We start from the raw sequence: 25,715 nt of genomic DNA, 5'->3' as shown, positions 1-25,715 counted from the left end.
CAGTATCCCGAGAAGATACCGAGTGGGAAAATGAGACAAATGGTGAGAAAAAAACTCAGAAACAGCTCCAAGAGAGCACAGACTGTGGAGCAAGCATGGACCTTATTCAAGGACACAGTAAACAAGGCGCAAAACCTGTATATACCCAGATTTAGAAAAGGAGGCAAGAAGAATCAAACAAAAGACCCGGCATGGATAACCAACGAAGTAAAGAAAGTGATAGGAGACAAGAAAAAATCATTTCGGAGGTGGAAAAAGGACAAAACCGAAGAAAATTGGAAAGAGCACAGGAGGCACCAAAAAGAATGTCACCGAGTGGTCAGAAAAGCAAAGAAAGAATATGAAGAGAGACTAGCAGGGGAAGCACAAAACTTTAAACCATTCTTCTGATATGTGAAAGGAAAGAAGCCAGTGAGGGAGGAGGTGGGACCTCTAGATGATGGAGACAGGAAGGGAGTGGTGAAGGAAGAAAAAGGTGTGGCTGACAGACTAAACATATTCTTCTCGTCGGTCTTTACAAGAGAAGACACATCCAACGTGCCGGAACTGGATAAGTTCTTCAAGGGGGATCAAGAGGGAGGTAAGCCTCGAAGACGTACTCAAGCAGATAGATAGATTAAAAACCGACAAATCTCCGGGCCCAGACAGAATCCACCCGAGAATATTGAAAGAGCTCAGAGACAAAACAGCGGAGTTGCTGCGGCAGATTTTTAACCTATCCTTGAGAACAGGGGAAATCCCGGAGGACTGGAGGATAGCGAATGCTACACCTGTCTTCAAAAAAGGATCGAGAGGTGACCCAGGGAACTACAGGCCGGTGAGCTTAACCTCAGTTCCGGGGAAGATGGCCGAATCATTGATCAAGGAAAGTATCAATGAGCATTTAGAAAAAAACAATCTGATAAGAACAAGCCAGCATGGTTTGTGCAAAGGAAGATCATGCCAAACGAACCTACTATATTTCTTTGAGAGGATAAGCGAAAAATTGGACAAAGGTGACCCCATAGACATCGTTTATCTGGATTTCCAAAAAGCCTTCGACAAGGTACCCCATGAGCAACTACTTAAGAAACTGTGGAGCCACGGGGTGGAAGGGGACGTGCACAGATGGATCCAGAACTAGTTGATGAACAGGAAGCAGAAGGTAGAAGTAAAGGGACACTACTCTGACTGGAAAGGAGTCACCAGTGGTGCCCCGCAGGGGTCAGTGCTGGGACCACTGCTGTTCAATATATTCATTAATGACCTGGAAACAGGGACGAAGTGCGACATCATAAAATTTGCGGATGACACAAAACTCTCCAGTAGGGTCAGAACTGTTGAGGAATGCAAAGAACTACAAGGAGACCTGGACAAACTGAGGGAGTGGGCAAATAAATGGCAGATATGTAGAGAAATGTAAAGTCTTGCATATAGGGAAAGGGAACCTGATGTACAGCTACACGATGGGAGAGAGAATACTGTGGGAAGGCAACCTAGAAAAAGACTTGGGGGCATTGGTGGATAAAACGATGAAGCCGGCGGCACAATGTGCAGTGGCCTCAAATAAAGCGAACAGATTATTGGGCATTATCAAAAAAGGTATCACTACCAGAACGAAGGAAGTTATCCTGCCACTGTATCGAGCGATGGTGCAACCACATCTGGAGTACTGTGTCCAGTACTGGTCGCCGTACCTTAAGAAGGATATCACGATACTCGAGAGGGTCCAGAGAAGAGCAACGAGGATGATAAAGGGCATGGAAAACCTTTCATATGCTGAACAGCTGGAGAGGCTGGGGACTTTTCTCCCTGGAAAAGCGGAGATTTAGAGGGGACATGATAGAGACTTATAAAATCATGAGTGGCTTAGAGAAGGTGGAGAGGGACAGATTCTTCAGACTAGTGGGGACATCAAAAACAAGAGGTAATTCAGAAAAATTGAAAGGAGACAGATTCAAAATGAATGCTAGGAAGTTCTTCTTCACTCAGAGGATGGTGGACACCTGGAATGCGCTTCCGGGGGAGGTGATATGACAGCGTACAATATTGGGTTTCAAGAAGGGATTGGACGACTTCCTGAAGGAAAAGGGGATTGAAGAGTATAGATAGAGGGCTACAATACAGAAAATTAAACGATTAGGGAATAAAAGATTTAGGTATAAGAGTACTTACAGGTCATGGACCTGGGGGGCCGCCACGGGTGCGGACTGCTGGGCATGATGGACCTGTGGTCTGACCCGGCAGAGGCAATTCTTATGTTCTTAAGAGAGGTCAGGGCAATCAGTAATGAGCAGAACTGACGAAAACATTACAAAAATTTGTCAAATAGTGTGTCAAAATCATCAGCTGACTGTGAAAAGCATAGCAGACCAAGTAAACATCAATAGAGAAACAGAAAAATCTTAACTGAAAATCTTGGCATGAGAAAGATGTGTTCAAAAATGATCCCTCCTGGCTCTCGCATCACGAGGAAGTTTCTAGCCAGTAAACAAATGACTGTATTGGAGCACCCTCCCTACTCACCTGATCTGGTCCCCAGTGACTTTTTTCTTTATCCAAAGATAAAAGAAACATTGAAAGGAAGACATTTTGATGACATTCAGGACATCAAGGGTAATACGATGACAGCTCTGATGGCCATTCCAGAAAAATAGTTCCAAAATTGCTTTGAAGGGTGGACTAGGCGCTGGCATTGGTGCATAGCTTCCCAAGGGGAGTACTTCAAAGGTCACCATAGTATTATTCAGCAAAGGTGACCGTAGTGTTATTCAGGTATATAGCACATATATCCAGTTATACTGATATTCTATAGTCAAGTAGGCGCTACATGGGCATGCTGTTTACAGAACTACCATATATAGATAAGTTTCCATATTAAATTATATTTAGCTGGCTTATATGACGGTGGTTTGAAAAGTTTGCTAAAGAAGGTACACGTCATAGGCACGTGTCATATGCATTTATAGCAGTAAGGTGCTCATGTCACAAAAGCGATTTAAAAGGACTGGTGCTTTTTCCTTTTCATTCATGTTGTGACATCTCATGCGCCTTTAACACACGCATGAGACACGCCTTTAACACAGACGCATGAGATGCACTCTTTACATATATTACTGCAGAACACCTTAACGCCGTCATGTGGTATCTCTTGTAGTGCACATTAAGTACTTAATGCTCTTGATTAAACATGCCCCATAAAATTGTTTTATAAGGATTTATATTTCATAAGGAATATTCTTTCTGGAAAACTAATTATAGGTAGTTTAGATTAAATCACTGACTGCCCTTTTTAATAGCTCCAGTTATTTTGTTGTCCGTCTTTGATATAATCTTGTGCTCCAGAAGGAGCAGTGATATCTTAACCACTTTTACCAATAAAACACAATCTGGACAAACCATGTCATTTGAGTGATCAGATTGACCTCTTGACATGTGCTATAAGCTGATTGTTGTAATTTTCTCCTTCACAAAGCCACTTGATCCCAGCTGAATAGGAGCTGTCATTCTAATCTTGCTAGAACCCTGCAGACAATCTCACTCCTCAAGACAAGCTGTTCAAAATTGTTAGAAGAACAGAGGGAGACAGGTAGGAGGATCAGCCGCTTTACGAAAGGGATTGCTTTTGTAGTGAATCAGATCTGCTCCAAATACCCACTATTCTCTAATTGTCAAAGAAGACTTTGTTTTTTAAAAATCTGCTATACAGTACTGCCTAACAAAGAAAAATGTTCACAGTAATTTATGAATATGGATGGGTCAAGATTCAAGGTTCACTTTATTTGCTTATCTGCTTAAGGAAACCCATCAAAGCAAAGTACAAGACAAAGCACAAAGTACCTGGAAAATAACTCCATTTTTTTAAATGGGAAGTTAAGATAAAAGACATTGTCCAACTGCCCTGCCTCCAAATCCTGATGCATAATTCAAAATCAAGGAAAGAGCTCCAGAAATTAAGGGCTCCTTTTATCAAATTACGGTAGAGCTTTGTACCGTAAGCCAACAAGGAAAATGCTCAGATGCTCATTCAGTTCCTATGAACATCAGAGCATTTACCTTGGCAGCCCATGGTACAAAAAATCTACCATGGTTTGATAAAAGGCACCCTAAGATAGGGAAGAGTTTCATACACTCAAATGTTATAACTGTTAAAATTATCTCAAGTTTCCTTCAGCCATCCTTCTCAGCCACAAAACCCTGAGTTCGAAAAGCACTTATGAGAAGAGATGGCTTTTCGGCATAATTTTAATTTCTTCAGTGACAGTTCAAAACATATATCAGTTGATAATTTATTGCCATAAAGATGGATCAAGCCCCCCAAAATTCTGTCACTTGACTCCAAATGAATTCTAAAGCAGTGATTCTTAAGCCTGTCCTATGGGACACCCCCCAGCCAGTTTGGTTTTCAAGATATCCCTAATGAATATGTATGAGTGAGATTTGCCTGTAAAGTATTTGGTGGGCATGCAAATTTCACATATGCATATATATTAGAGATCATTTGTACAATTTGTAGTTGAATAAGCATGCAGTAGGAATACTCAAAGACATGTAAATTATTGATCACACATAATAAAAGTTTATTATACAATTCCCCGCTTGTCTGAGGGCGGCCTATGAAAGATACCAGCACATTAAAAAAAAAAAAAAATCTTTATTCCTTTTTATTTCTCTCAACAAGTGTACAATATTATTACAATTAAATCACATAACTCACTTGACATTCTTACACAATATTATTATACATGTTTTAATTCCCTCCCACCTACCTCCCATCCCTTCCCATTTCAATAAAATAATCTATCCAAACATATACATACTTAGACATCCCTCTTCCTTAATACAATTAATCATACTTTAACCTATCCCTCCCCCCACCCTTTCTTCCTCAAACTCTTTTTTCATTTTATTATATACATTAATGCACAACAAATATATCTCATCATAGTACATATATCCCCTAATATTTCATAACAACATATTTCCAATAATTTTACCCCCTTTCCTTTTCTATTCATACATATATACCATGTTTCTTATATCCATTAATCAGTTGAAATATACCGCTATTTAATTGGATTATCCTATCCCCCCCCCACCCACCCCCATTTCTACAAATTATCCCCTAAGGAAAAAGAATAAACCTTAATCATTATAATATTCAATTAATGGCCTCCACACCTCCTGAAACCTTTTAAAATGCCCCCTCTGTACTGCAAGAAATCTTTCCATCTTATACATATGGCATACTGAGTTCCACCAAAAACTACAATTCAGTCTAGAACAGTCTTTCCAATTAGTCGTTATTTGCTGAATTCCTACACCAGTAAGAATCATCAGTAATTTATTGTTTGCTGCAGATATTTGGCATTTAGCCCTCATGCACATTCCAAAAACCACTGTGTCATAGGACAATGCCACATGACTCTCCATCATTAGGTTAACTTGATCCCAGATTGATATCCAAAATGCCTGAATACATGGACAATAAAATAAAAGATGGTCTAAAGTTCCAACTTCAATTTTACAATGCCAGCATCTATTAGACTTAGAGCAATCTAATTTTTGTAATCTAGTAGGGGTCCAGAATGCTCTATGCAACAAAAAGAACCATGTTTGCCTAATAGATGCCGACATCGTACCTTTAATTCTCCAAGACCAAATACGTGGCCATTGAGATGCATTAATCTGATGCTTAATCTCAATGCTCCAAATATCTCTTAATCCATTTTTTGGTTTCTTATTCAAATAATTAGATATAATTTTATACCACTTTGCGGCCTGGTGTCCCAGAAAATCTGCCTGGAAACATAAGAATTCTAAGCTGTAATGATCATTTAAAGATTTCCATTCAGGGAACCCCACCTGAATAGCCTGCTTCAATTGCAACCACTTATAACTTTGTTTTTTTTTCAGACCATATTTATGTTGCAATTGTGAAAAATCAAGCAGCTTACCATTATCAATTACTTCCGTTAAGGATCTTATACCTGCTTTAATCCAATCCTTCCAGACAACCTTAAACCTGCCTATTTGTATCTTGGAGTTTACCCAAATAGTCTGTTGTTTCGATTTTAAAATAGAATCAGTAGTTAATTTGTCTACAAATCTTAATGTTTTCCAAGTATCCATTAATACTCTATTGTCTTTACGTATTCTAGGCACTTTTATACCAAGCAGAAGATCAAGCCTAAGTGGAAAGATAAGTGATCTCTCCACCCGTAACCACTCTGGTAGTTGTTCCAAAAGCTCTGGGAGGACCCAATACATACCTTGGCGCATGATATAGGCCTGATGATACCTATAAAAATTGGGAAAATTTACCCCACCCTCCTCAATTGGTCTTTGCAAAGACACTAGAGCCACTCTTGCAATTTTACCCAGCCAAATAAATTTAACCAGAATACTATTTAATTTTTTATAGAAAGACCCCTGAAAAAACACTGGTATCATTCCCAATTGATAGCAAACTACAGGCAAAATCATCATTTTAACAGTTTGAACTCTTCTCCACCATGACAAATGTAAAGGATTCCATTGCTCACACAACTCTGTTACTTTTTGTAATAAAAATTTTTCATTTATTTTCATTGTCTCTTCGAGTGTTTTATTCAACCAAATACCTAAGTACTTTATTCCATCCTCTTTCCAAATAAAAGGGAAAGAATCAAGTATACCTTTTGTACAATGCACATTTAAAGGTAAAATCTCTGATTTAGTCCAATTTATTTTGTATCCTGAGAATTTTCCAAATGTATCTATTACCTCCAGTAGACATGGAATTGTTGTTTCCGGATTCCTCAAATGAAGCAAGATATCATCTGCATAAGCGGATACTTTATATTCCACTCCAACACATGGAATACCCTGTATGTCCTTTGCCTGTCGAATAGCTAACAACAAGGGTTCAAGAACTATATCAAAGAGCAAAGGAGATATTGGACAACCCTGTCTAACTCCCCTCTGCAATTTAAAAGCATCTGAAAAATTATTATTTATGTATAAACGAGCAGTTGGGGAGCTATACAGTGCTTGAATCATTTGTATAAATCCGGATCCAATACCAAACTACTCCATAGCTTGATACATGAAATTCCATTCTACACGATCAAAAGCCTTCTCAGCATCTAGTGATACCGAAAAAGCCGGATCATTAATTTGTTTTGTTAAATAATGCATCTAAAATGCCAGTCTAGTATTATTAGAAGAGTGTCTTTGAGCAACAAATCCAGTTTGATTCATTCCTATTATATGCGGAAGAGGTTTAGCCAATCTTAATGCTAAAATCTTAGCTAATAATTTACCATCTACATTTATTAAAGATATAGGCCTGTAGTTTGAAACCAATGTTGGATCTTTATTTGGCTTTGGCAAAACAATAGTTAAAGATTCTGCCATAGTGCCTGATATACAACCTTTATTCAGTTGATCCTGATATAATTTTAATAAATAAGGTAAAAGGGAAATTTGAAATTCTCTATAAAACTCTACCGTAAATCCATATCCACCTGGAGCGGTCCCAGCTCTAAGGGATTTCAATGCCATTTGTAATTCTTTTAGTGATATAGGTTCATCTAAACTACCAGCACATTTTTAATACAGCAGAATCCCACTCTCAAGTCATTAAATGGTTTACTGGATTGAGAACTGAGTCACCAGCGGAGGTTGTGACCTCTTGATGATCTGCTTCATGTTTTCCATCTTTCTTGATCTATGAAGGTGGAGTTTTTGGACTTGAATCTTCATAGCCCAGAATTTCCATGATCGTCCTGAGCTGGAGTTGCAGCAGTGACTTATGTCTCCAATATTATATGTTTACAAGATGAGGCTGAATTGTTTGTACATAATTTTGCTTATATAGTTTTGTGAGATGTGGAAACTGTATTCATGTGGTAAGCTGTGGATTTAATGGCAATGTGGATGATGATGAGCAGGAGGTTTTTTTTAAAGACACTGTGATATTCTAATGCTATTTTAATGTGTTGGTGAGGAACAACAGTGGTGTTTTTCTTATTGCTTTCTGTAGGGGTGCCTTTGCCGGGGAGAGTCAGCATGCATCTGAATAGTTGATCTCTTCCAGATATGGGTTGGAATTGGAGGTTTGATAGAGGGCTCCTTTTACTAAGGTACACTAGCGTTTTTAGCGCTCACAGGATTTTAGCGCGTGCTAAACCCATGCTACACTTCTAGAACTAACGCCAACTCAATGCTGGCGTTAAGGTCTAGCGTGCACAGCAATTTAGCGCACGCTATTCCACGCTTTAAGGCCCTAATGCACCTTTGTAAAAGGAGCCCAGAGTGTTGAGTAGGGATGTTGGGAGGGGAGAGTGTGGAGTGTTTGCAACCAGAATGCGTGGGTGTTGGTCTTAATCTAAAGTGAGTAAGAATGACTTGGGGGTTGGAGCTGGGGCTTTCTAGTTCTGATGATTGACAAAATTATATGTTTTATGTTTTTTACCCCTTGATGTGCCATGATTACTAAAAAATATTTGATTCTTCTTGGAACGTTGCAAGAATTGGGTCTCCCATTAAGCATGCTAAAATGTTATAGGCATTGAACTAATTTTATAAAAGGCTTTACAAGTGGAAAAACCTTTACCTCCTTGGTACTGTAATTTTATAGAGATTTTACAGCTTATAAGTTTGATAACAAGGATTGGTTTTATATATTTAAAATGATAACAAAAAAGTCTTGTCTCTCTCATAGGTGTTTTGAATGTCTTCCTGCGTCTAAAGGGACAGGCAACAATTGAACATCCATTATGGTCTTCAAATGGGAACAAAGGAAATCATTGGAATCAGGCCTATATTAATATACACCCAACCACTTCATTTCAGGTAACGCAGACTCATGAATCGCTGTGAAAAGATATGAATAGGCATAAAACAAAGAAGAGTCCTAAGCATATTGTAGTTTATAATTATTTTCAAGACAGTCGATATTTCTTGCCTATGAAAAAAAAAAAATAAAGTCCATGACATTCAAGGAAACTTACCTGAGTAGGATAGCTGCTGTTCACCAGGGCCCATATCCAGATTTTCAGAGGTATAATGCAGTTGAAAATCTTTACTGACTCCTTTGGCACTAGTTGCAGCAGTCCATGGGTGGATCCTTTGTGTAGCTGGATGTTATCAATATTCCAGATAACTATCTGGGTACGCTAGACTGCTATTTTGTATCTGCTATAGATTTGCATATTTACCACCCATATTGAGAGAAAAGAGTATTATCCCAGGACAAGCGTATTCTCACATGTGGGGCTCCGTGGATGACACCCACATGTGACAATATCTGCCTGCTGTCCCTGGATAATACCTGTTATGGTAAGTAACTGTGCTTTATAGTAAACAGCTTTTAAATACAGTACTATAGCATGTGTTCCAACATCTGACTTAGGAGTTCCACAGCCAGTCAGGTTTTCAGAATACCCACAATGAATATTAATGAGAGTGATTTGCATGTCATTTTAGAAATATATCTACGTTTCCCCAAGCTATCACAGAGCTTGATATCATTTGCTAGTATCACTTTTGGCAGGTGGGAAAAAAACACTGGGGGATAAAAGGAGCAAACTCTCCTAATCCCCGAGTAGAGCACTTTATATTACAAGGACCATTGTTTAACCTAGATGTCTCTGGTAGAAGGTGTAAATTCTAATATTGATCTTGGAGAACAAACATGCATCCCCCTTCTGAAATGAGCTATGCACATGTATATTTGAACCCCCCTTGTAATCCCACTGAAAACATGCTCAGACCAGGCCTGCTTTCATTATGCACATATTTGTGAATTGAGTGAGTATATACTTCCTTCTCAACTGAAGACTAGTGATATGCTGAAACTCCTGAACCCTACAATCATCCGTTTCTTCCTCATCTATCTAATAATTCCCTAGTACTCCCTCATTTTAACAAAGGTCCATTTTTAGGAACACTCACATTTGAATGAACACTCTTATGCTCTAATATTGAACTACACCAACCAATGATTACTTATCTTAGATGATCACACAGTAGAATATCAGAAGCACTTTCCCTAAGTGCAAGCCACAGTTTCATTATCACCCCCTTCTGTATGGGTTCTATTATGGGTTTCTTGAATAGTTCTCCATGCAGAAAATCCAAGATCTCCCTATTCCAAGATGGCTCTGCAGTTGGGATATATCACAGTCATCATTCTGCAGTTTGAAATAACTTAGCCTCACCTTTAATAGCAATTTTGTGAATGTCTTCAATTAGACCTCTTTCTTTTTCTGGATCCTACTACTGAGGTGTATATGGATGGATAGATTATGCCACAAAGTCAGCTACTGACCCATGGCAACACACAGAGTGAAAAATCCACCCTGTGATGTTTAAAGGCAGAGTACAGGAGTGGTTTTCCATTGCCTTCTCCTGCACAGTATGTGGCTCCACTATGCCACTACTGCCCAACAGAGGGCTCCTTAATCAGAGAACCTGGTATTCCAAGTGGTCTCCCATCCAGGTACTAGTCAGGCCTGACCCTGCTTAGCTTTTATTAGTAAGGGCGGGCTTACCCAGGGCAACCAGGCCATAGACTGAGGTGTGTATAGCACACCAATAAAATAGATACCGCATTCTCATTCTTTGTTAACCCACAGTGCCTTCTCATCTTACAAACACTGCAATTCTGTTACCTTAAAATTATTATTTTTTATATACAGTGCCACTCTTCTTTTAGTCCAACCTAGTCCTTCCTTACTCTGATATAATTGTAGCCTGATTAAAACAAATTGTAGCCAGGGTTAAAACAAACAAAGAAAAATCAGAACCATGGTCCAACCCCTGTAGAGTTCCCCAGGGATCACCTCTGTCTCCCACACTATTCAACCTATACATAGCTTCCCTCAGCTCCTGCCTAGACAAACATGCTAAGCAGATGACATCACCATTCTCTTCCCCTTTGACCATCCAGCGCCCACCATGATAGGCACAATACACAGAACACTCAAAACAGTAGCAACATGGATGACAGAACACAAACTAAAACTTAACTCTGACAAAACAAACTTCATCCTCCTAGAAAACAGCAAAACCCCAACCTTAACAAACCTAGTAATAAACTCGATCTCATACCCCTTTCAACCCATGCTAAAACTCCTTGGAGTACTGATTGACAGAGGCTGTACCATGCAACCAGAAATCAACAAAATAATAATAACATCATTCGCAACTATGAGAAATGTAAGACAAATTTGAAAATTATTCGACAGGAAACAATCCAACTTTTGGTACAATCTCTTATCTTTGGACTAATAGACTATTGCAACATACTATACCTCCCCTGCCCAGCGACCATGATAAAGCAACTACAAACAATACAAAATACAGCCCTAAGACTCATCTATTCACTGAAAAAATACGACCACATCACAGAGGCATACCACGATTCACACTGGCTCCTAATACAAGCAAGAGTACACTTCAAATTCTATTGCCTACTATTCAAAGCAATAAACGGAGACAGCCCAACCTACTGGAACAACCGACTAACTCAATCCATCTCAACCAGACACAGGAGAACCCACTCACTATTCACACACTCACCAACCAAAAATGTCAAAGAAACTATATGATAACCTAATAGCCACCAGAGCAGCAAAACTAGACAGACAACTCACCAATCTGCTGTCTTCGATCACAGATTACAAAACCTTCAAAAAAGAAACTAAAACTCTACACTTCAAAAAATACATAAAACCTATTTAACATGACCAGATCCATCCCAAGCTCCACCTACTATACTGTCTACTCCTTAGCAAATCTAAAATGTTCAAATTACCCAACATGTATTACCTAATTTCATGACGAATCTTATGTAATCCGCCTATATATCTTGTAACTTCATGACAACTCTTATGTAATCCGCCTTGAACCGCAAGGTAATGGCAGAATAGAAATCACTAATATAATGTAATGTTATGCTCTCACAATGCACATATCTTGAGACACAGTGACTTGTTACAAAATTTGAAGAAGAAACTAGTCCTTTGATAGATCCTTTGATCCATCCTTTGATAGATGATTCCTGCAAGATCATTCTTAAGTATGTATATCCATGTATATTTTGGGGAAACTAGTTGATTCAATGAGGCAGGGCTTCATGAAGAAGTCATTCTTATTAATATGAACAATTAAGAAGGCCATATAGAATCATATTTACCAACTGCTAATGAGAAGATAAAAAAATTTAACTGAACCATGGCTATTTAAAGTTAAGAGCTGTAGAATAAGAGCCATAACATTCTCTGTTCTTAAGCTGGGAAAATTTATAGGTGGATTCAGCTAGAGGGAATAGGGTTTTCTCATGTGAAAAGGTAATTTTGTGCATTGTCTTTTCCAAAGCCCTAAATTTATGTAGCCTGAAGTAGAGAATGACATAGGGACAAATTTTTCCCCGTCCTCACGGGAACTCATTTTCCCGTCCCGTCCCTGCGATTTTTCTTCCTGTCCCTACCCCATTCCTGCAAGCTCTGTCCTCATTTGCATAAGCCTCAAATGCTTTAAAATCATGTGTTCGAGGCTTGTGCAGTTAAGGCAGAGCTTATAGGAATGGGGCAGCGACAAAACTCGCGAGGACGGGATGGGGGAATTGAGTTCCTGCAGGGACGGGGACAGATTTGTTCTCATGTCATTCTCTAGTCTGAAGGTCTGATTGCTTTTCAAGCTACATCATTATCTGAGATTTTTGTGCATAACCAGTTGGCTTTAACTTTGACCATATTTTAGACATGCATAGTTTTCAGCGTACATTTCACAAGGAATAATGTTCCTACTAAATTCTGAAAAAAAAACAGATCATGTTAGACCCTACTATAAAAAGTTTCACTTTCTACCAGTGGAGGCTAGAATTGTTTTCAAGTTTGCTTGTATGTGTTTCAAAACTTTAACTGGGATGGCTCCATTTATACCATTTTGATCTTGCTGGCATTACTAGACGTACCCGTAGATTTCATTTATTTACCTTTCCTACATTGAAAAGTTATATTTATAAGAGGTTCCTTGATAGGATTCTTTCATTTCAAGCTGGTAAACTGAATGACTGGTTAAGTGAATCTGTATTGAAAACTTTTTCCTACCAATCTTTCAGAAGGACAGTAAAGTCCTATTTTTGTGATAAATTTGTATAACTTTATAATTATGCTGCTGTATTTCAATTGCTGCCTGTCAACTGTCTCTATTACTGTGAACTGCTTATGCTATTGTGGTATATAAAAATAAAATTATTATTATTTATTTTTCCTAAGCTGTCACAGGAGTCCAGGTTCACATTTGGGTGGGGGGAGGAGGTTAAGGAACTCAAATCCCTCTAATATCCCCCTCCCCCTTTTACAAAACTGCAGAAGCGTTTTTTTAGTGCAGGCCGATGCGCTGAATGCTCTGCACTGTTCCTGACACTCATAGGAACTCTGTGGGTGTCGGGAGCAGCGCAGCGCATTCAGCGCGTCGGCCTGTGCTAAAAACCACTTCTGTGGTTTTGTAAAAGGGGGGGACAGAGCGCTGCTCATTATGAGCCCTTTTCTGAAAACTTGATGTCCTGGGTAGAGGTGTAAATGTCAGTGTTTATTTGGACATAAATATGCATTCCTCCTTTTGAAATGGGGAAGATATTTATTTTTGACTTGCCTTGTCCTACACAATACATGCCCCTTGTTTTCAGTTTTAGATGAGCTTAGCCTAGCTTTGTAAAATCAGGATTTAGACACGTATGCAAAATAAACATCTAAATGCTGGTTTATGCACATCTAAAACACAGAGCCCCTTTTATCAAACCATGGTAGAGCTTGTTGACAAAATAAGTCAGTATACAAAGAACATAAGAATAGCCTTACTGGGTCATACCTATGGTCCATCAAGCCCAGTAGCCCATTCAATCTAGGAAACTTAGCTAGGGGATAGATTCCGGACGAACGTAAGGAAGTTCTTCTTCACCCAGAGAGTGGTGGAAAACTGGAACGCTCTTCCAGAGTCTGTCGTAGGGGAGAGCACCCTCCAGGGATTCAAGACAGGGTTGGACAGGTTCCTGCTGAACAAGAAGTGCGCTGGTAGGGCTAGTCTCAGTTAGGGTACTGGTCTTTGACCTGGGGGCTGCCTCGTGAGCGGACTGCTGGGCACGATGGACCACTGGTCTGATCCAGCAGCGTCAATTCTTATGTTCTTAATATATGTCATGCCAAACTTCTATATATTTAAGAACATAAAAACATAAGTGCTGCTATACTGGGACAGACTGATGGTCCATCAAGCTCAGTATCCTATTTCCAATAGTGGCCAATCCAGGTCACAAGTACCTGGCAAGATCCCAAAAGAGTAAAACATATTTTATGTTGCTTATTCCAGGAATAAGCAGTGGATTATACCAAGTCCATCTTAATAATGGCTCATTAACTTTTCTTTTAGGAACCTTTTTTCAGCTCTGCTAAGCTACCTGCTTTTACCACATTCACTAGCAATGAATTCCAGAGTTTTATTACACACTGATTGAAGAACTATTTTCTCTGGGTTATTTATTTTATTTTATTTATTTACTACTTAGTAGCTACATTGTGTGCTCCCCAGTGTTTGTAATTTTGAAAAGAGTAAATAAGTCATTTGTGTCCACCCATTCCACTCCACTCAGTATTTTATGGACTTCTATCATATCTCTCCCTCTCAACCATTTGTTGCAGCCTTGGGTAAAAGTTTGTTTATTTATTTAATTTGTTTTCTATACTGTTACAGGTTAAACATACATAATATACAGTTAACAGGTTATGATTTGCATTGGGTATCATTGTAGACAATACAATGAGTGGCGGCGGCCAAAAAAGCAGGGAATTTTTACAAAAGGGATGGTTAACAAGACTAAGAATGTCATAATGCCCCTGTATTGCTCCATGGTGCGACCTCATCTGGAGTATTGCGTTCAGTTCTGGTCTCCTTATCTCAAGAAAGATATAGTGGCACTTCCTATCCAAACTACTCAAATGTGCTATTCATCGCCATTGCCTGGACTTCCTTTCTTCTCTTAATATTCTTGACCCACTTCAATCGGGCTTTCGCCCTCTCCACTCTACAGGAACTGTCCTTGCTAAAGTCTCTAATGACCTGTTCCTGGCCAAATCCAATGGACTCTACTCTTTCCTCATTCTTCTCGATCTGTCTGCTGCCTTTGACACTGTTGATCACCGCCTCCATCTCGACACTTTGTCCTCGCTGGGATTCCAGGGTTCTGCATTCTCTGGTTTTCTTCCTATCTCTCTCATCGTACCTTCAATATATGTTACAGTGGATCCTTTGCCGCCGCTATCCCACTGTCTATTGATGTACCCCAAGGCCCTCTCCTGTCCTGTCTCTGTCCTGGGCCCTCTCCTCTTTTCCCTATATACCCGCTCTCTTGGTACGCTGATCTCCTCTCATGATTTTCACCTCTATGCTGATGACTCCATGCCGGATATCTCTGTGGGAGTTCAGGCCAGAATTTCAGCCTGCTGCTTGGATGTATCGCCTCCCCCCTCTCGCAGTTCTCTATTTCTGTGGATAACGCTATCCCTGTGTCGTTGGCTCACAACCTTGGAGTGATCTTTGAATCCTCTCTTTCTTCTGCTCAGATCCAACAGACCGCCAAATCCTATTCGCTTCCTCCTCTATAATATTATCAAAATCCTTCCTCTTCTCTATGAACACATGACCAAAACCCTTGTCCACGCTCTCATCACCTCACACTTAGATTACTGCAACACACTTCTCTCGGGCCTCCCGCGCACCCATCTCTCACCTCTTCAATCCGTTCTAAATGCTGCTACACAACTCATATTCCATGAGAGCCGCTATTCTCACATTACACCTCTCCTCAAGTTGCTTCATTCACTCCCCAGCCATTTCCAAATACAGTTTAAACTCCTCTCGCTGACTTACAAGTGTATTCGCTCTGAAGCCCCCTGAAATCTCTCCTCGCTTATCTCCCCCTATGCTTCGCCCCATAATCTCTGCTCATCAGGCAATCCCCTCTTATCTGTACCCTTCTCTTCCACTGCCACCTCCAGACTCCATCCCTTCTTTCTTGCGGCGCCATATGCCTGAAACAGACTGCCTGAATCAATACATCATGCTCCGTCCCTGGCAGTGTTCAAATCCAAGCGTAAGATCCACTTTTTTAAAACTGCTTTCAACTCTTAACTCCCACTCACTGTTGTCAGATACCTATACCCACTATAATCTCCCCAACCCTGAAATGTCATGTCTAAATTAGATTGTAAGCTCTTCTGAGCAGGGACTGTCTATTGTGTGTTAGAATGTACAGCGCTGCGTGTGCCTTTCAGCACTCTAGAAATAATAAATAGTAGTAGAAGTAGATTTTTTTAAAAAAATGTCATTACAGGATATTTCCAGATATTAAGTCATTCATGCAGTACGAGAATTGTGTGGAATTGAGACTTAAATCACCATACAGTGGTGCCTCACACAACGAACTTAATTGGTTCCAGGAGCAAGTTTGTTATGTGAAACGTTCGTTATGTGAAACGCGTTTTCCCATAGGAATACATGTAAAAAAAAATAATTCGTTCTGCAGCATAAAATATGCTAAGATGACATAAAAAAGATAAATTTTTTGTTATTATTTTTATTTAGATACATCTAAAAACATACATCTCCCTGTCCTTTTACTTCCACTATCTTCCTATCCCATCTCTATTCCCTTTTGTCCCTCTCCCCATGATCAATCATCTCACCACCTCTCTCTGCCCTCACCCTCAGGGTTCAAGATTGCTTCCACTCTTTTTCCTGTTGTTCTCTCTGCCTGTCACCCTATGATTTAGCATCCCTTCTGCCCTTGTCCAATATTTCCCCTTCTCTCCCTCCCTCTCATCCCCTGCTCCAACATGTGCTTTCAGCGGCCTTCTCCCCCCTTAAGCGTCTTTTCTTCTCCACTCCACCTTTCCTCCCTCCCTGCCTCCACCTTTGTGGCGCTTTTGCACCCGACCGACAACAGAACAGGCCCGGTCGGACAAATCTCCCTGTCCTGTAGCCGCGAATCTAAATTACCTTCTTACAGCAGCTGGATTATTGAAGCTGCTGTAAGAGGTAATTTAGATTCGCGGCTACAGGGCAGGGAGGTTTGTCGGCCGGGCCTGTTGTCGGTCGATCGGGGGACCTGACCAGCTGTGCACATTCTTCGGGGCGGACCGCCCCCTCCCCCCTCTTTCGTTCGCTATTGCCTTCTTCCTACCTGCCCTGCCGCAGCCGCACACAGCCGACCGGAAGTCTTCCTGATGTCAGCGCTGACGTCGGAGGAAGGGAGGGCTTTGCTTAAGCCCTCCCTCCGACGTCAGCGCTGACATCGGGAAGATTTCCGTTCGGCTGTGTGCTGCGACAGGGCAGGTAAGGAGAAGGAGACTACCCTCGACCAACCCCGCTGCGATCCAACCCCGCAGGAACCCCGGAAGGATGCAGCTCGGGCGACTTCGTTGTGTGAAACGAAGTACGTTATACGGATCACGACATAAAGTTCGTTGTGCGCAGCGTCCGCTGTGCGAGGCGGCCGTTATGCGAGGCACCACTGTATTTATTCATACTGCCTGCTGCCTGCTATAGATTATGCTACACATCTGCTTCTTGGTTCAGTTACCAACAAAGTGAACAATACTAGACCTGTGTCTGTTGGATAGCTACAAGAGCAAACAGTGCTCTGAACGCTCCTGCTTAACTGCACACGTGTTTCAAGCAAAAGTGTCCCCTGAGGAAGGCGTTTCCTATATGCCGAAACAGGGATCTTTGTTGGGACCACCGTTTTCAAATAAAGACTTTATCATTGGTTGAAAAGACACCTTCCTTGCCTTTTCTGTTTGACAGACAGCTGCAAGAGACAGACATACCTGCAAAGTATAGAAATTGGAAATCTATTGACATTTACAGTATGTTATTTTACTTATGATATCATTTTCTTTTTTAATTGTTTCTTGGTGTATCCTCTTTAAGATGTATTTTTGGTTCTCCTTTCTTGTTTGTCCAAATGAAAATGTAAACTTTTCATTTATTTGGAATTTTTTTGTAAATTCTTTCATTTATCTAAATGTGAAGGCTACATACAAAGCTAACTAGAAACATTTATTTTAAATTGTACAGTTAATCTCTATCCCCCTCTTTTATGAACACATAGCACGGGTTTAAGCGCCGGCAGCAGCAGTAACTGCTCTGATACTCATAGGAATTCTGTTCATAAAAGGGGGAGTATGAGTTTAGGGAGATTGCCTTTACTGATTTGTCCAATGTGTACATAACCAAAGAATGTATTTTCCATTGTATATTTTAGTATTCTGGGTTTCCACATGCACACAAATGGGACAGTTGGCATTGGTATCCTCATATTACTACCCCTCCCCTTCTACATTGCTTCCTTCTATCCTGTGTGTCAATGAGTCTCCAAACAATAAATGCAATGACACAGAAACTACAAATAAACTGCAAATAGCAGATGCTGCATTTGAAGTTAAGCATATTTCAATATTATCTCAACCTTCAGGGTGGCTAGCCTTAGAGACACACAGTTCTTATCATTATAACACCAAAACAATTTTGTGTCCACAACTTGGTGGGCACCTCAGAATACAGACTATAAAAGTCCCAATATGCCCTAGCCCATTGGTGGCGAACCTATGGCACGCGTGCCAGAGGGGACACTCAGCGCCCTCTCTGTGGGCATGTGTGCCATCGCCCCACTACAGAGTTTGCCAGAGTTCATTACTAGAAAGCCAGAGGGAAGTGGGTCCAGGCTGCAACAGAGATAAATGAAGAGTTAAACTGATGTTTTGATCGCATACCTTTTGAATGATGGATTGATCTGTAAATGTTCACTTATTTTCTGCAGCTAATTTTTGAAGGTGTTCGAGGTCCTGGTATAGAAGGTGATATTGCTATAGACGATATATCAATTGTAGAAGGAGAGTGTATGAAATCAGAAAAACCAGCTAACAGTAAGTAGAGTACCCAATAAGCAGTCCAATTATTTTTAATCATTCCATAAAGGGGTAATTTCATAGACTTTGCGGTCCTAAAACCTGGCTTTATGCTTGTGAAAGAGTTTTAATAAAATTCTCCCTCATTGACACATATACAGCAGGCAGAGAAACAAGGCCGCATACTTCTTATGAACCCACATGTAGACATGTTCTGGGGTAGAGTTTGGGCAGAGCATATGCAATGTGGTGAAGTACGTTCTTGGTAAATTACCCAAATAAAAAAATTGTATAAAAAATCACCTATGTTAACAGTTTAAAAAGTTCCCGATTCTATAAACAGTGCCTAAACCATAGGCACCAAGGAATGTGGCGCTTAGCACATGTCAATCTTAAGTTAGGTACCATTTATAGAATAGCTGTGCCTAAAGTGGACTTTGGCGCCCGTAGGAGCCCTAACCTTAGGCATACCATATTTGTGCCAGGGCTTTCTTGGCTCAAATACAAATGCCTAAGTCCAAAGCAGGCACCTACATGCCAAACATGGCCACAATCCGCCCCTAACTACACTTACTTTCTGGTAGGCACCATGGACTACCTAAAAGTTGTAGGCCTGGCCTAATAAATGTTGCCTGTTTGGTTGGTTTAAGACATCTCACTTGCCTCTTTTTGTGTTTGCTTTGCTATTGTTACCGAGGCTTGTTTTGTGCTTTTTTTTCTCTTTTTTATATAGTTTGCATATCAAAAACATCTATGTGGGGGTCTCTTTTTCTAAGAGTTTATGGACATGAGAAAAGGAATTAAGATGAAAACGGGCTTGGCTTAAGTCAGGGAATGTTGAGCTGCATCATCAGTGGCAGCAAGCTTTTCGTGTTTTTCAACGTATGATTTGATAGGGACTGCGCATCCCTCCTGTTGTCAACTAATCTCAAAATACAGGGGAGATTCAGGGAGTGTGGGGAAGTTTGTGGGGCTGGCATGCATCTGGTGGCAGAAGGGAGTGGGCCTCCTTCCCGCTGATTTTTTTTTTTTTTTCATGAAGGAGAGTGGTGAAGGGTGGGGTCGGTTGGGGGGGCCTGGTTGGGGGGTTAAGTTTGATGGGGGGTTGCGGCAGAAGGGAATGGGAATTCCTCCTGCCAATCTTCAGTTGGGAGGGTCGGTTTGGGGTGGGGGGGGTGTTGGGTTCGGGAGTTGTGACAAACCCAGTGCCAGCTCTGACTTTGTCTCAAAGAAAACATACGTTCCCTGACCAGAAGAGCTGACCAGGTCAATAGTAGAAGTCAGGAGTCAGTGGCCAAGTCAGGAGTCAGTGGCCACTCCTCTGACATTGAGGCTGAACAAGACAGAGACTGGTTTGTTAACAACATAGAGGAAAGCACACCACAAAGCAGGTTTATTTTTAAGCCAGCAAGGTTTACTGTCTATAAGGGAAAGTCTGTCTCTTTAAGGCAGCCCAAGGGAAAGTAGTACAGGTAAAGCCATGCTCTGCAGCCAAGCCCCACCCTCCTTCCCAGGTGACTATTACAAACATAAAGAGCAGGTCCTGAATCAGGAAAGGCGGCAGGAACATGAAGGGCGGAGTTATTCACCTGAACTGTGGCTAGGCAATGAGGTGGGGATGGCAGAGGAAGGACCGTCACTACCTCAATGCACAGAAGAACCAGAAGTCTGTGAGGAAATGGACATAACCGGGTGGCCAGAAGAGCCAGCAAAACTTCCTAAGTGTATGGAGGTGGGTCCTTAAGGCATTGTTTGCTGAACTGCATTATTTTTATGACTGTGCTGAAAGTAAGAAACCTCTGTAGTAGAAAGAAAGAGGGGTGGTATTGGGTTCCCCCCCCCCCCTCTAAAAGACTGTGTGCAGTTTTGAAATGCCAGCCAGGCCAGCTGAGAGCCAGTTTAAAGAAAAGGAACTGTGTTGTCAAGTTGGACATTATTTCTTTTTTTTGTTTTCCATTGCTTTTATTTTCTGGCTGTGGTATTTTTTTTTCCTTTTTTTCTTACCTTTACTGCTAGAGTGGTATTGAAACTCAGCAAGGAGGGAACCACCTTGTAAAAGCTGGTATGAGGAACTGAGAATTATGGAACAATGCTGAGAATGTTTGCATTTTTTTTCTGGATACTGCTGGAAAGTTTTGTTTCTTTTATTCCTTACAAACATGAACCTGCCTACCACTTGTTAATGAAAGGATTGTGGCTGTTTCCATTGAAAGTACCTGCCTTTTATGTACCAGGATAGAGTTATCTCAGAGCCTGATTAAAACCAAGCTCTCACCTGTGGTGCAGGCAGCCATAGCATCTAATTTCAAAGCTGTGATGTATTGTTTATTTTGCTTGTTGATTAACTCCTATGTTTTATGAAAGAGGCAGTGGTCTGTAAGACTTTACCCTGGTAAAATATATTTGCATGTTTAGATCAGAAAACCCAGGGCATTAAAACCACAACATGCATTGTTTAAACAGACAGAAGGAAAATCATTTTTCTTTTGTGCTACTGTTTTTTTGTTCTTCTTGAATTTGACCATTCTGAACTGGGTCCAGTTCAAGGACCAAATAAAAATTGATATCTTTTATTACCTACTGCTTCTTTGCATGGTGAATCTGGTGGCCCTAGACAGATGACTAGGCCAGGGCTTTTCCTGAAGGGTTTACCTCATTTCCAGAGGAACACACCTAGATTCTCTCAAGGATCATGGCTAGCATCCTCTGCTGGCTTGAACAGAGGCCTAGCTCATGGCAGAGGGCCAGGGGATGGCGGCGGGAGGGAGTAGGCATCACTCCTGCCAATCTTCAATTGGGGGTCAGTTTGGGGGGGTCAGAAGGGCTGAGGCCAGCGGCAGGAGGGAGTGGGCATCCCTCCTGCCAGTCACGGTGTTGGCAGTGTCTGTGGGGAGGACCATCATCGAGGGGGGGTGTCTTTTTTTTGTTAATGGGGCAGATATTATGCATGCGTAACACATGTACATCTGTGCCATTAAAAAAAAGAGAAAAAGCCCCAACAGCTGAGTGACAGGAAGCTGCTTTGGGGCTTCCCCATCACTCAGCTGTTCGGGCTTCCCCAAACCATCTCCGTGCATGTATCAAAGTTGCTCTCAGAGCAACTGGTTGGTTGGGATTATGATGAACCTCCGTGCAAACCATTTGCATGGAAACTTGTAGGAACATCAATCACTGTTCCACAATTGACCAACAGTGACTCGCACGGTCTTAACAACTGTGTTTAGTGCATCTAGCCCTGTGTTTCTTGGCTTTTCAGCCACTTTGGGAAATAGAACCTTCATATTTGAAAGCCTTTTTACTACCATATCATTTAGGCAGTCTTGTGCATCTCAAAACTTGCCCCCTCTTCTACGAAACCGCGCTAGCGTTTTTTTGTGCAGAGCTGCGCTGAAAGGCCAATGCTGCTCCCGATGCTCATTGAGTTCCTATGAGTATCGAGAGCATCGGGAGCAGCACGGGCCATTCAGCGCAGCTCCCCATGCTAGAAACTGCTAGCACGGTTTCATAGAAGAGGGGGTTGGTGTTGCCCTCTTACAAGGAGTTTTACTTGTTACAAACACAAGGTTCCTGTTATTTGGAAGTTATACTGAGGTTTTGGAACATACTTCCTTACAGTCTTAAGGGAGTAATTATACAGTGTTTCTTAAGCATTTAATGATCTGATTGCTTGTTACTTTTCCTCTTATTTGGATGGTGAGGGTTTGAGAGATGGTGGAAGTGGAGGGAGGAAAAGAGTTTTTACATTTTATTATTGTCATATTTTTTTCATTGTAATCTGCTCAATATGGTCCTAAGGCCAAAAGTAATAGGCTATAAGAAGTTATATGTAAATTAAATTATGTGAATAACATAGTAAATGACGTCAGATAAAGACCTGAATGGTCCATCCAGTCTGCCCATAAGTTATACCCATTAAAAAAATACATGATTAGATTAACTTGTCTCTTCTTTGATATTTCTGGGCTGTAGACGGTAAAGTCTGTTATTGGCCAAGGTTCCAAATGCTGAAGTTACCGTCCAAGCTCTCTCCAGCTTATCCAACCATCCTGTTGTTTGTAGGATATCTACCGTAAAGTCAATAAAAACATATACAATTTAAAACATACAAGCCTTAAAATCATTATAAAAATACATTTCCATAACATGCATTGTTATAATAATGATGAAATGAGAAAATGTTAATTTACATTGTTTGTTTGTTTGTTTTCTTTTAGATTCACAGTCTGGTAGTGTTGGGACATTAGTACATATATGGCTGTTTCTAATTAGCTTCTGGATCTTTGTCTTAAGTCATCGAAGGTGACCTTATACTGGCAGAGGCTACAAAAAGATTCATTGGGCACTGGCATGAAGAAAGAGTCTTTGTATATGGACATTAAAAAGAAACTACCAAAGATTCCTCTACTCACTACTGACTCAAAAAAGCACTGGGGCAAATGGCATCATTGGAGTAAAATAAAAATATTACAAACAGTATACGAAAGTTGATGTGGCCACCACGAAAGATAACTTCAGGTGTTTCTGTGGTAAAGAGGAATACAGCATCATCTGGTTGCTTCCTGAAAAAAAAAAGAGCTAAAGAAATCCTCGTCAAAGCACAAAGTCATGGCTGGTTTTATTTCAAATGAATAGATTTTGCTTGTTACCATGGGAACCTAATGGCCTGCCAACAAAAACCTCACAGTAAACAGGGTACATGAAGAGTTGGCATTTATTTTCCCTTCAAGAAGGTTTTTAGTGCAGAGTAAATAAAAATAGGCCCTTTTGCCTTTGGCTGTCATCTTTCTTAGAAAATAACCCTAACTCAAAGCTGTTTAAAACATTTATGTTTCTTTTCTTTCATGGCTATGCTAAATAACTATATGCTGTCTCTTTTTTGCATGGATTATTAACCAGGATGTACAGCCTGGGCTCACATGTAACACAGGCTCAATGGAGTTTGCTTGCAGCCACTTGAACCTTCCAATTAAAGTCATCTGTTCTAATGAAAAACCAAACCACCATCTTTTATAAATTGCCATGGAAACCAAGTGCCTTCAGTGAAACAAGCCTGAAAAATTTAGACATAGAAGCTTGCACTGCTATGAGTGGTTTATGTAGAACAGTTTTGTAAACAAACTACAGGCCTATATGTGCAGATTCCAGGCCAGAAAAGCAATATTGCTTCAGAAGGATGGACCTAAGTTGCTGCATTAGCCCTTTGGGGCAGGATATTTGTTCTTTAACCTTCTAGACAGCCATGGTCTTTCAGCTTATGTTATTAGCTTCCAGTGGTACTGACATGGGCAGAAACACTTTTTTTCAAGTTATGAAGTGAACAACCAGAACAAAAGTTGTTAGGATATACATAGTACAGAAGACAATAAAATACAAAATGATTCCACACTTTAATCTCCATGTCAAATGAATTTGGCCCTAGTTTAAGAGGGAAAAGAAGCAAAGAACCTGAGTGTACATGGTTGCGGTGCACACAAACTCCACAGCAACTCTGGGCGTGCAAATCCGCTTTATTCTAAACATACTGAGGGTATTATGCCTCTGCCCTATAGTCAGACTGTGCAGATTGTGAGATATTATTTTATTATTATAGCAAGATTTAAAAAAAGAAAACATTTTTACAAAAAAAACCCTGTAAAAATGACTGAGCTACCTGAAAACATACCATACCTTTAACCAGCCAATTTTCCAATGCATTGTAAATTTCCCTTACATTGTTGGTTATGAAAATTTGAAGATCTTTTCCATAAATTATCTCAACTTTTAACTTCATTTAAAAGGACTTTTGTCTACCGGAAAGTATTCTATGTTCTTTCAGATCCCTAGGAATTAAAACTGATATGCAAGTAATTGGTATATAAATATTAAATCTATAACAATTGCAAATATTGATACAAAAAAGCACAAGAAGACATAGTAAACAGTGACAAGGCTCAATTTTTTTTATTCTGTAGAAATATTTGTGCAAATTCAGTAATTCATCTGAATTGATAATTTTACAGCTATGTTCAATAAAGCCTCTTTCCAGGTAAGGTATGAGAAGTGGTATGTGTTTTTGTTAGGTCATTTGCTTTTAATTCTGCTTACATTAGAAGACCTGTACAAAAATGCTAATTTTTGCTTAATCACTCAACAAAGGTTCCTTTTATTAAGCTGTGGTAAGCTGTGCTTACTGCAGCTTACAAAGGCTTATCATGAGACACGCTGAGGCATCCAATGGTAATTTTGCAATTTGTGTGCACAAACCACACTAAAAGATCATTTTTATTTTTACGCAGAGGGGGCACATCTGGGGAGGAGAGGTAATGTTTCTGCGATAATCAGTTAGTGCATCTGCATTTGTGCTGACTATAGCTCACTATACAGCTACAGCTTTTCTGTACAGTCTTTGTAGATTTCCTCACTCTGAAGTCTCCTCAGGCTTTGTACTAAAAGATAGGACTCCTCTGAGTTGTATTGGCAATTGTAAGAGGCTCCTATTTAGTTAACCCTTACTTCTGTAATCTTTGCATTACCAGCCAGACTGTATTTCTTGAACAGCTTTCTTTAATAACATGAAGTAAAGAATAAACACAACTGATACTTCAAGGCAGATCAAGCCTGTCAAAGAATGTTCTCACTCTACTAGTTTTCCCTATTTCAAAAAGGGAGCTGGGAGTGTGTCCACAGCTTGTGGAAATAATATTGTTCTCCAGACTTAGATATAAAACTAAGCTGTGTTAGATTGTTAGAAATAAAGGATGAAAACCTGGTGGAGGAACAATGCCAGGCACAGGCTCTCAT

At 40.4% G+C, this 25,715-nt stretch overlaps 1 protein-coding gene across 3 annotated transcripts in view; it reads left to right on the top strand.

Annotated features, from left to right (window-relative positions):
- Positions 1-24,968, top strand: part of MDGA2 (MAM domain containing glycosylphosphatidylinositol anchor 2) — a 1,122,977-nt gene extending 1,098,009 nt beyond the window's left edge. For all 3 annotated transcript variants that reach the window (XM_033952215.1, XM_033952214.1, XM_033952216.1), the window contains exons 15-17: positions 8,687-8,817; positions 18,848-18,953; positions 23,150-24,968. In XM_033952215.1, coding sequence (XP_033808106.1) covers positions 8,687-8,817; positions 18,848-18,953; positions 23,150-23,238 — 326 coding nt within the window. In that variant the 3' untranslated portion in view covers positions 23,239-24,968. The remainder of the gene's footprint in view (positions 1-8,686; positions 8,818-18,847; positions 18,954-23,149) is intronic.
- Positions 24,969-25,715: the final 747 nt, after the last annotated feature.

The sequence above is a fragment of the Geotrypetes seraphini genome, chromosome 7 (genome assembly GCF_902459505.1).
Source record: "Geotrypetes seraphini chromosome 7, aGeoSer1.1, whole genome shotgun sequence".
Lineage (NCBI taxonomy): Eukaryota > Metazoa > Chordata > Amphibia > Gymnophiona > Dermophiidae > Geotrypetes > Geotrypetes seraphini.
The sequence above is the reverse complement of the archived record's forward strand: the minus strand, read 5'-3'. Positions and strand labels throughout refer to the sequence as shown.